Source organism: Rhinoderma darwinii, chromosome 10, assembly GCF_050947455.1.
Source record: "Rhinoderma darwinii isolate aRhiDar2 chromosome 10, aRhiDar2.hap1, whole genome shotgun sequence".
Classification (NCBI taxonomy): Eukaryota; Metazoa; Chordata; class Amphibia; order Anura; family Rhinodermatidae; genus Rhinoderma; species Rhinoderma darwinii.
This window is the reverse complement of record NC_134696.1, coordinates 63,245,493-63,258,172: the sequence shown is the minus strand read 5'-3', so window position 1 is coordinate 63,258,172 and position 12,680 is coordinate 63,245,493. Positions and strand designations below refer to the sequence as shown.

General features: G+C 41.3%; 1 protein-coding gene across 3 annotated transcripts in view; it reads right to left on the bottom strand.

Moving 5' to 3' along the window:
- The window catches only part of LIG1 (DNA ligase 1), a 277,726-nt gene extending 265,308 nt beyond the window's left edge, over positions 1–12,418 (bottom strand). For 2 of the 3 annotated variants that reach the window (XM_075840009.1, XM_075840006.1), the window contains exons 1-2: positions 12,304–12,418; positions 8,753–8,801 (exon numbers count right to left, since the gene is read on the bottom strand). Coding sequence is in view for 2 of the 3 variants with exons in the window: in XM_075840006.1 (XP_075696121.1) it covers positions 8,753–8,769 (17 nt within the window). In the remaining variant the exon portion in view is untranslated. Of the gene's footprint in view, positions 1–8,752; positions 8,804–12,273 lie in introns of all 3 variants that reach the window. The other variant, XM_075840007.1, reaches the window with a different exon arrangement.
- Positions 12,419–12,680: the final 262 nt, after the last annotated feature.

Sequence of the window (12,680 nt, the reverse complement as noted above, 5' to 3'; positions counted from 1 at the left end):
ATGTGGGCGCAAACTGCTGTTTGGGGACACTGCAAGGCTCAGAAGGGAGGGACGCCATTTTGCTTTTGGAGCGCAGATTTTGCGATAGTTTTTCTGTTTTGGGTTTCGCTGGTATTTCAGTTTATAATGTGGGGGCATATGTAATCTGTGCGGAGAACATCAGGGCATAATAAGAGGGTATAATAATGCGGTAAATAAATAATAATTCATAGATGTGTGGTCAGTGTCGCACTGAAAATGGTGTCGAATGTTACCCGCTTTTAGAACGCTCTGCACATTTTGCATCGCCATATTCCGAGAGCCAGAACTTCTTTCTTTTTTCACCACCGGAGCTGCGTGAGGGCTTATTTGTTGCGGGACAATCTGTGCTTTTCATTGGTACCATTTTGGGGTACATGTGATTTTTTTGATCACTTTTTATTACATTTTTTTGCAAGCCGGGTGACCAAAAACAAGCAATTCGGACAATGTTTTTTAGTTTATTTTTTGCGGCGTTCACCGTGCACTATAAATGACCATTATATTTTATTCTGCGGGTCGGTACGATTACGGCGATACCAGATTTATATAGGGTTTTTTTTGTTTTGCAGTGTTTGCGCAGTAAAATCACTTTTTTATAAAATAATTTATTTTCTGTGTCACAATATTCTGAGAGCCGTAACTTTTTTATTTTTCAGTCAAAAAAGCGGTGTACGGGCTTGTGTTTTGCGGGACGGGTTGTAGTTTTTATCGGTATTATTTTCGGGTACATGCGACTTTTTGATCACTTTTTATTCTCTATTTTGGGAGGGGTGGTGACCAAAAAAATAGCGATTCTGGTGTAGTTTTTAATTGATTTTTTTCACGGTGTTCACCGTGCGGGAAAAACAACATTATAGTTTTATAGCTGGGGTCGTTACGAACGCGGTTATACCAAATATGTGTACTTTTTTCAACGTGTTCATTTTTTTCCTATAATGAAAGACTTATTATAGGGAAAAAAATGAAGTGTTTGTTTATAACTTATAACTTTTATTTTTACACTTTTTTTGAAAACCTTTTTATTCTTTTTACTTTTTTCACTTGTCCCACTAGGGGACACTTAGACTTGCAGCTTTGATCGCTGCTAGAGTACATTACACTACACACGTAGTGTAATGTACTCTGTCATTGTGACGTAACTGTCAGGGTATGTGCACACACACCAATTACGTCCGTAATTGACGGACGTATTTCGGCCGCAAGTCCCGGACCGAACACAGTGCAGGGAGCCGGGCTCCTAGCACCATAGTTATGTACGATGCTAGGAGTCCCTGCCTCGCTGCAGGACAACTGTCCCGTACTGTAATCATGTTTTCAGTACGTGACAGTGGTCCTGCAGCGAGGCAGGGACTCCTAGCATCGTACATAAGTATGATGCTAGGACCCAGGCTCCCTGCACTGTGTTCGGTCCGGGACTTGCGGCCGAAATACGTCCGTCAATTACGGACGTAATTGGTGTGTGCACATACCCTCACACTGACAGGAAGCATCGGAGGACCGGCCGGAGGCTGCTCCTCCGAGGCTTCCGTACATGGCAACCCGGAGGTCATTATCTGACCTCCGATTGCCACGACAAGCATCGGTAGCCCCCACGATCACTTCATGGGGGCTGGCGATGTGCTTCAAACCACTTAAATGCGGCGACGGCAATCAGTCGCCGCATTTATGGGGTGAATTGCCGAAATCAACGGGACCTCCCGGTTCCCGCACACTGTCAGTTAGGACAGTGTGCGCCGGGAACTACTCCGCAATAGTACGTCCTGATGCGGGAACTAACCCCTCTGCAGGACGTACTATTGCGGCGCAGCGCGGGAAGAGGTTAAAGTGGGGAGCGGTGGGAAGGCAGTTTATATGACAAAGTGGGAGGGAGAATTGGAGACTTCCTTTTCAATTGAGTAATGGATTAAAGCCTCTACATGGTCATCCAAACAGTCTAAGTGTGTGAATCATATGGAATTAATGAAGAACATTAATCTCAGATGGTACCCAACTCCTTCTAGATTGATGCATATATTTCAGGGGTTTTCTAGAACGTGTTGGAGGGGGTGCGGTGGTCTTGTCCCATTATTGCTTATTTGTGGATAGATACATTTAATCTGATTTCAGAAATATCAGATTCACAGGTAATGTCAATCCCCCTCTGGCAATTCTGGATATTTCGCTTGAGGATGTCTCTCCTGACACGAGACTGATTACACACCATATTCTAATTGCTACTAGATTAGCTATAGCTCAGTCATGGAAGTCTCCGGTTCCTCCCTGTATATCTGAAGTTATTAGACGGGTGAATATGCAATGCCATCAGGAAATGTCATTACTCTCACATGTTCATAGGCATCATCGTAATTATGGTGTCATGGGAAAGGTGGTTGCAGTCTAAATATTTCAAATGAGGTGGTAGGATTACTCTCTTTAGGGGTTCTCTTTATTCAGAGGCAATATTTCTCTGTTTGTATTTACATGTAACTTTGACAGATCTCGATATGTTTAGAGATCTTTACATTCATGTTATTTTTCTGGAAAACTCAAATAAAAACTTATTGAAATAAAAAAAAATAAAAAAAAATCAGTTCCTCTCCTCTGTGTAAAGGAATGTTTCTCATCTCTACGCACGCGCTGTTGTCCGCAAGTACCAAGTGAGAAAATTACAGCAGCTGAATTTGTCTGCAAAAAGATAAGATACGTCGCATATTCTTGGGTTATGAGGTGATAAGATTTAACCCCTTAATGCAACTGTATGTCATGGCTTGCACTGCATTAAGGCACCATAAAGTACAGTTAAAGGAACAGTGTCATCACAAATTATTTTTTTATATGTTAAAGATGTTAGTGCTTTATTAAAAACGTTTATATTCATTTGTGTGTTTGTGTTTTACTTTTTCTTATTTTTACACTTTTCCTTCCCTATGGGGGCTGCCATTTTTTGTTCCATTTCTGTGTGTGTCGATTAACGACACATACAGACATGGAATACGGCAGCCACAGTCCCATAGGGACTGCGAACGGCTCCCGTCCCATTGACTGCAGTGTACGGCGTCTGTGTGGGAACTGCGCATGCGCCGCTCCCACACAGTCCTATTCGAAATTGGCGCCGTCCGGCACCATTTTCCTGTGGAACGGAAGTCGCGGCCGGACAGTAATATTACTACTTCCGGTCGCGGCTTCCGGATTTCTGCACTTGCACCAGCGGCAGCAAACGGAGCGGACGGGCCGGAGGGAGCCGCGGCGGCAGGAGCAGGTAAGAGATTTCAATGTATGTTCGTGTTTGTGTGTGTTTACTACTGTATGTAAACCTACTACACTGTGGGTTAGCTCAAAAAATGGCGACACACAGTGTAGGAGGTTACATCGTTCAAACCCCTCGTTTATCCCGGCACTAGCCAGGATAAAGGAGGGGGGGATGCTGAGAGCTCACTAGAGCGAGGGCTTTTAACCCAATGTTGCAATGCTGCAATTTTGGGAACAGCTCCATCTAGTGACCAAAAATGGGTAGTATTATAAATTAGAAATAATTTATAATATTTCCTGGACTCGTGCAAAAAAATAAAAAAAATTTGAACAATGTTTAATCACCCACACACTAAATGTTTAATTTTTAAAAAAAAAACATGTTTTTCTGGCAACACATTCCCTTTAAGTCATGGTGTTTATCTGTCACCATGTCAAAACACATGGGGACAGAACAGTGACATTGGCTAGTCACTGACTCTTCGGGGGAACAACCGCGGCGCCGACTGATCACAGTATTGCAAAAGGCTCACGTTCGTCTGAATCCGGCCTAAAGAGGAGGGGTGCAGGTCTTCAAGTCCCCTAGTGGGACAAAAAAAAAAAAAAAAGAGTTAGAAAAAAAAGCTATGAGAAAGTGAAGTTAAAAAATTAACTGCCTGCCTTTTTTTCTATAAGTCTATTACAAGGAAAAAAATGAAACCGTTAAAAAAGTACACATATTTGGTATCACCGCGTTCGTAGCATCCCTAACTATAATGTTATTTTTTCTTTCCCCGCACGGTGAACACCGCAAAATAAAAAAATAAAAAGAATGCCAGAATCTGTATTTTTTTGGTCACCATCCCTTCTAAATTATAGAATAAAAAGTGATCAAAAAGGTTGCACGTACCCCAAAATAGTACCAATAAATCTATATCCCGTCCTGCAGACAAGTCCTTGTCAACGTTGTGTCTGAGAATATGGGGACATAAAAAATAAAAAAAATTTTTGGGCAAACGCTGTAAAACATCAAAAAAACAATATACATATGGTATCGCCGTAATCAAATCAACCCGCAGAATAAAGTAAAATGTCATTTATAGCGCACGGTGACCACTGATTAAAAAAAAAAAAAAAGAGTAAAAAATGGTCAGAATTGCTGTTTTTTTGTCACCTAGCTTGCCAAAAAAAATGGAATAAAAAGTGATCAAAAAATTGCGTGTACCCCAAAATGGTACCAATGAAAACTACAGATTGTCCCGCAACAAATAAGCCCTCACACAGGTCTAGTGGAGAAAAACCAAAAAAGTTCTGGCTCTCAGAATATGGCAACGAAAAATATGCAGTGTTCCAAAAGCGGATAAGATTGGGCAACATTTATCAGTGCGGCACTGCCCACACATATGCGTGTTATTACTTATTTACCGCATTATTGTACCCTCTTATGCTCTGATGTACCCCACACAGATTACATACGCCCCCACGTTATAAACTGAAATACCAGCAAAACCCCAAACAGAACTGCCAAGCAAAATATGCGCTCTAAAAGCCAAATGTCGCTCCCTTCCTTCTGAACCCTGCAGCGTGCCCAAATACCAGTTTACGTCCTTATATGGCATTGCCATACCCGGGAGGACTGGCTTAACAGTTTAGGAGATATTGGTCTTCAGTGGCACAAACTGGGAAGAAACATATTGTGCACTAAATTGGCACGAGTGGAAAATTTCAATTTTTCACTTTGCACCATCTGCTGGGCACCAATTTCTAATGTAGAATTACCTATGGGTCAAAATGCTCACTACACCCCTTAAAATGCCCTAAGGGGTGTTGTTTCCAATATGGGGTCACTACTTGGGGAATTGTTTTACTATTTGACTTCCAAGCCCAGCAATTGTGGGACAATGCTGTGAAAATCACCAAAATAGACCTCAAATGTGCATGGTGCGCATGCTCATTTGTCCAGGCAAATGATAAATGCCTTGAGGGGTGCCGTTTCCAAAATGGGGTCACTTCTTGGGGCATCCACTGTACTCTGGTACCTCAGGGGTTTCGCATATGCGACATGGTGGCCAAAAACCAATACAGCAAAATCTGTTAGAGCTGTTTGATTTGCCTACAGAACAGTCCTGGCAGACCGGTGTCAACCTTGTCATACCCGCCTCCCACAAAGAGAACCGACCTTGAGAGGCCTTCCCAGGTAGAACAAACCAGAGAGTGGGAAGAAATTGGTTTGAGACACTGGTCAGATAAAACATATGGTATCTGTGAATATTTATAAATCCTACTAAAAAGTGTAACACCAAGTGCAAATACAATGTACCCAGTAACTACACATTGTCTAGGTGGTACAGAGAAGTTTTTCTTACATAAAGGTGTTTGTTTGATGTAGTTTAACCCGTTAGTGACCGGCCCATAGTCTTTTTACGTCGGTCACTAACGGGCCTTATTCCGATGCCATAGACTTTTTACGTCGCGGCATCTGAATAAGTGAACAGAGCAGGGAGCTGTCAAATCTCCCTGCTCTCAGCTGCCAGAGGCAGCTGAGGGCTGGGAGCGTCCCTGCTCTGCCCCCAAAATTGTGCTATTAAAAAATACAACTTGTCCCGCAAAAAACAAGACCTTATACAGCAATGTCGACGCAAAAATAAAAAAGTTATAGCTTTTGGAATGCGATGATGGAAAAACTTAAAAAATAGCTTGGTCATTAACGTCTAAAATAGGCTGGTCATTAAGGGGTTAATGGCCTGACATTGTTATTGTATGTACTTAGAACAACGTTTATAGTGTATGCGGATGATGTTATCACCAGATTAGCATTTATTTTATCAATTGACAAGGGTTGGGTCCCCAGCAAGTGCCCGTAAACATGAACTAAAAGACTAACATAATGAACTCCATCACTGAGATGAAGCAGGCGCAACCTGAGCCAATACAAACAGTGTCATAATTCTAAGCAGCCGTGCAGACAAGTAACTTGCCGGAGTAAGAGGATTTCAATGCAGAGGGTTTGTGGCAGTCACAATAAAACTACACTACTCAGTCTACGTGGGAACTCACCCCAGGTTCACCGTACAGCCCGGTGACGTATACTAAAAGAGACGATGTCTGACAGATGAGAAGGACCAAGCCAAGTCCTGATGACATCAGCAAAGGTCAAAGTAAAGCAAAGACCAAAAACCTGAGTAAACTAGTTAGCAGAATCCAAGTATTTTAATAAGTCATGGTACCAGGAGGGAGGGTAATAATAAATCCCCCGCTGGACACCACCGTACAGTCAGGGTAACCCACACAATTGTGGAGTCAAAGGGCGACAATCAGTGAAGAGCAGAAGCCAGAAGAGGATGACTATATACAGGACTTGTCAATGCACTGGTGGGACCCTATACACAAACCCGAGAGTGGTGAAGGCATTGTATTATTCATTTTGGCCCTATTGATATATTGTTTGAGGTTTATAATCATAATATATAATTTCTGTAATTTAATATGAGAAAAAGGGGGGTTTGTGAAGGATGGTTTATTTGCTTATATGCTCTGTATTCAATTACATTATGAATTATGAAGCCGGCCGGATTACTAAAATATGTATTCTCCATTATTTTAATGACTTTTCCTCTACATATATCTGCTCGAGTCTCAAAAAAACATGTTATGTTTGTGTTCAATGTGTGGCCTTCATACATCTATGCTAGCGGGTTGGCTGAATGCCCAGACATAAACTGCAACTGTTTCTCGTTATCGCAACAAACTCCTTCATGGGAAAGAACAGTTAACACCCCATTGTAGGTTTGTCTCCAGGTGTTACCTGATGTCAGCATTTTAATGAAGAATTATAATTCCGTACTAGAAATAGTCTTATGGTCTGCTATTGGCAGAAGAAATATTGTCACATTGCCCCCGATTAGTTAACCTCAAGCCTACACCCCTTTTGAATGATATTATTGTAATGGAGTTTGGCAATAAACCACCAGAGTAGTATTTTGAGCATACCAGCAACGTCTGGTTTTTTTTCTCCTTTCTCTAAATAATCGCTATAAAAATCTCCCGATTAGGATCTTGGATAAAGTTCCTGGCGTGAGTGTCTGTTGGAACACTCGTCTAAATTTCAGTGTAATATATTTTGAGCCGTTGACTTCCATGACAATGGGGAAAAAAAACAATTGCAGAAAGGCTGTTTTTTTTGTTTGTTTTTTGCATTCCCTTCCCCAAAAAAAAAAAAAATATATATATATTATATATAAATAAAAGCTAAACTCAATTAATTAAATGTACCCCCAAAATGGTGTTATTGAGGGCTTGTTTTTTACGGGACGAATTGTATTTTGAATACAGGTGCAGATGGAAAATTGTAAAAAAATAAAATAAAGTTATGGCACTTGGAACGAGAGGATGAAAAAAAAAAAAAAGAAAAATGATAGTCACGAAGTCGAAAACAGATCTGGTCGTTAAAGGGAATGTGTTGCCAGAAAAACATGTTTTTTTTTTAAAAATTAAACATTTAGTGTGTGGGTGATTAAACATTGTTCAAATTTTTTTTATTTTTTTCACGAGTCAGGAAATAGTCAGGAAATATTATAAATTAATTCTAATTTATAATACTACCCATTTTTGGTCACTAGATGGAGCTATTCCCAAAATTGCAGCATTGCAACATTGGGTTAAAAGCCCTCGCTCTAGTGAGCTCTCAGCATCCCCCCCTCCTTTATCCTGGCTAGTGCCGGGATAAACGAGGGGTTTGAACGGTGTAACCTCCTACACTGTGTGTCGCCATTTTTTGAGCTAACACACAGTGTAGTAGGTTTACATACAGTAGTAAACACACACAAACACGAACATACATTGAAATCTCTTACCTGCTCCTGCCGCCGCGGCTCCCTCCGGCCCGTCCGCTCCGTTTGCTGCCGCTGGTCCAAGTGCACAAATCCGGAAGCCGCGACCGGAAGTAGTAATATTACTGTCCGGCCGCGACTTCCGGTCCACAGGAAAATGGCGACGGACGGCGCCAATTTCGAATTGGACTGTGTGGGAGCGGCGCATGCGCAGTTCCCACACAGACGCCGTACACTGAAGTCAATGGGACGGGAGCCGTTCGCAGTCCCTATGGGACTGTGGCTGCCGTATTCCATGTCTGTATGTGTCGTTAATCGACACACACAGAAATGGAACAAAAAATGGCAGCCCCATAGGGAAGAAAAAGTGTAAAAATAAGAATAAGTAAAACACAAACACACAAATAAATATAAACGTTTTTAATAAAGCACTAACATCTTGAACATATGAAAAAAATTTTGGGTGATGACACTGTTCCTTTAAGGAGTTAAAACCACGACATGAAAAGCTCTCTGACAGGCAGGTTTCACCACCATGATATATTGTTTTTAAAAAGAATTTTAAAAAAAAAACCCAGCTAACGTGCCAACTGATGTCATTTCAACTCCAATACACAGTTATAGAACTATTATTTTAACAATTTTATAAAGTTGGCCTGAAGTGGCATTATATTTGTTGTTTTTTTAAAACTTACTTTATGCTGCGTTGCATCCTTACGCAAAGTAGTAACAATTCCAAAGATCCTGAAAAGACAAATAGGAATGTCATTTATCCTGACACAAGTACAGCAGTTAAAAGGAACTGTTTTTTAAACATAAATTACAAGTAACCAAGTTTTTAGGGAATATGTTAACATTTTTTTTACATACTTTCTTCATTTTTTATGTTTATATCTATACAAAAAATGTTTTGATGCGCAAACGTTTTCACTTTAGCCACTTGGGTCCTCACAATAGACAAACTTATTGTTTTAATTTTGATGTTTAGGCAAACGGTAGCTCAGCATTAACACCTTATCAATGGAGGGGTTACAATTCCAGATTTACTGAACTGCTGAAGGGCCGAGCTCTCTCCACACAATGTGTGGACTATACAATTGAGATCATGTTAACTTAATTTCTTTAAGCAGCAAGAGAAAACTCAATCCCGCAACATGTGAACAAAACCATAGAGTTTGTATAGGGGGATGGAAAATGATATACCTATATAAGACCTATTTTAATTTGCATTTCTGTAGTCTCGTTGTTTCTATAAACACGCACTTGTAAAGACAGACACGTGTGGTTTGTATGAACTCCTCACATCTTACATTTCTTTTTAAAGTACATTGTGTTTGTATATGGGGTCTGCTTTAGTGCGCATTTTAGTCACAAAGTTGAATTTGCATGTAATTTTTTCTTATAATCACGGATTAATGCAAAGTTGCATGTAGGTGGTTGTGTTTATAAACTATTAAGTTATATTTTATACACAGTATGCTGTTCTCTCAGAAAAACGTAGATTTTGGTATATCATAGTAGCAGTGTGCAGTATATATTTTTAACACATTTGTGGATGACTGTCAAATATTGAACGGCCCGTTTTAGAGTTTGGGTGTACAAGCTCCTGTTGATGGAGACGTATATGACATATGAACTTTGCAAGCCTTGGTCCAGAGGTCACAATAACAATTTTACAGGCGTCATTGAAGCCTGTAAAGGCTCCTGAACACCTTGAAATCGGTCTCGTGCATATTATTACACATGAGACAGTTCACATTGAGTGTGAGGACAACGCTGGTGGCACAGTATAAGAGGGGTACATAAGAAAAGGCTCTCAGAACCTCTTTATGTACTGTATTTCTCGGACTATAAGACGCACCTGACAGACGCACTAAGGTTTTAGACAACCGAAAAAAAGAAAAAAAAATATCATATTTTACTACTTTTACAAAGAAAAACCTATTGGTTAAAAAAAAATAATTATTATTTGTTTCGTTTCACCACATTCTAAGAGCCATAACTTATATTTTTCCATCATTTGAGCAGTGTGAGGGCTTATATTTGCGGAAAATGCTGTTTTATTAGCACAATTTTTTTGTTATACATGATTTTTTTTTATTTCATTCTTTTTAGTGCTATGGGTGACCATAAAACAATGAGTCAGGGTTATGGGGTTTTTTTCGCCGTTCATTGTGCGAGTCAAAACGCTTTAATGTAATAGTTTTGACTTTTACGGATGCAGCAATACCAATTTTTTTTTTTATACCACATTTTATCAAGTCCCCTAGGGTACTTGAAATTATCTCGTAATATTACGGTTATATAAAAGCAAAAAAAATAAGAAGAATCAAGATTCAAATTGAAAATCGTCAATAGTGTTGAAAAAAAAGTCTAGATTTTATTTTTGGGCAAAATCGCCCTGCCCCACCAAACTATGGCAACATGTTCCCAACACAAAAAATAAATATAAAAAAAAAAAAAAAAAAACACTATATATTCACAAGCTCCTCACGCTAGCATCCTTAGGTATATGCAACATCATTGTAATAAGCCAAGATAAATATAGTCATATAAAATCCAGATAAATATATAGTGATCTCGTTTTACCTTTTAGACATTTTATTTCAATCTCGGACATTTATGGCTTATCCAAAGGATATGCTGTAAATGTCCTATAGATGCGGGTCCCTCCTCTTGCATCCATACCCATCTCTAGAACAGGACCTTCTGAACCCGTTCCTACCTTCTCCTGCTACGGAGTTATGAGGTTGCCGGAAGTACGGAAACAGTTATGCTACCAGAAACGAACGAGAGTTACAGAAACAGCGTAGCTTGGCTGTGTCTGTACTCCCAGCCACCTCGTAAACTCAAGGAAGGTAGGACAGGGGCCCAGTTCTAAAGACTTCTGCGGGTCCCAGTGGAGGAACTACACCTCTCAAACATTTATGGCATATTCTGTGGCTATGCCATAAAATGTCCAAGATGGAAATAACCCCCATAACGGCTACAAATGTCCTACAAGGAAAAACAATTAAAGGGATTTTCCACCTTCTGACAACTGATGACCTATCCACCGGATAGGTCATCAGTACATGATTTGTGGGGTTCCGACACCCAAACGCAGCACATATCAGCTGGTTCGGTGCCTAAGGGCATTAGACGTACATGCCTAAAGCACTTCGCTCCGGCCACGGAATAGCAGCCGAGCTGCAGCTCCGCTCCTATTCAAGTGAAAAGTAGCAGACCCGCCGTTCTGCAGCACGGCCGCTATGCTATGTACAGAGCCAACTGCTTCCGGGCTCCGTATACAGCATTATGTGCTATAACATCCGGTGCCGCAGGCCACCGGAGCGGCTTATCGGTGCAGCTGATCAGTGCGGGGTCAAGGTGTCAGACCCACTCCAATGATAAACTGATGACCTATCAAGGTGGACAACCCCTTTAATACCTTTTCTTTCCCTTGGCAATCCAGTGATGACACCGTCCCCCGGTGCTAGTTTACATGCAAGGAGCACGTAACCACTGGAGCCAATCAGCATACACACGTTCAATTCCTGCCATTAACTCTGAGATGGGCGCCATGACGGCAGGAATATGACATGTCACTGCGGAGCCCTCTGATTGGCTGCAGTGGTTACATACATTCTGCACGTAAACAAAAGCCGTGAGGAACGCCACAGCATCAGCACTGGGTGGCTGTGGGAATTAATAGGAGAGTATTGATTATTTTTGGCAAAAATTAAGAGAGAACTCTATTGTGACTAACGATTGTTTCAATAACAGAAAATATGTAATCTGTCCTGTCAAAATGTGGTCCTGGCTACTGAACTCAGGGACTGCTGCAAGGAGGGGGGGGGGGGGCTACTATAAAACGGAGATACATACATAGCCCCTCATAAACAAATCGCAATCTGTGACTGGACAGGTCGGGACCACTTGACATGACAAAGTATCACCACACATTAGAAATCACCATGAAGCCGTAATACCGAACAACTATCAAAAAGACGTGATAATGCCAACGCTTGTCCGTACTGAGCGTTTCAAGAAGCGGGCGTGTGTTACTGTCACTAAGAAGCCCGGCAGACAACGCAACTACATCTGTATTTTAAGGAGTGCCGGGGAATAACTTTCTAATAGAGATACCGAATAATACACCGTAAACTGGAAGTTATATGGCAGCGTGAATACAGAAACGCACTGTTCAAGACGAAGACAATACGAGCCCTGCCCTTAATAATAAGAAAAACCGGCCACAACTCACTGCTTCCTGTTCCCCACACCACGTTCAGCTTTCGCGCGAAAACGAATTTTAGCGCTTATTCTCCGCCCACCGAGCGTCCTATCATCGGCGCCCCCTGATGCTTACGAAATTACGTCGCAAGGAAAACAGGTAAACTGCACTTCCGCTGTGCGTGATGACGCGTTAGAGCAGGGACAGCGGTGGATGTGGCGGCAAAATGGCAAATGGAGAGGTTTTGTGACGTGAATTAGGACGGCAACGTGCTCCACTCTGAAGTGGGCTCAGCCTAGAATGTATGCGCTCTGTTGAGGGTCTCCCTGCAGCCCGTACAGTCTAAGCCTGTCCTGTGCAGAAGCTCCTAGAATGTGTGGGCTCCTGTGTGTTTCTCCCTGCAGCCA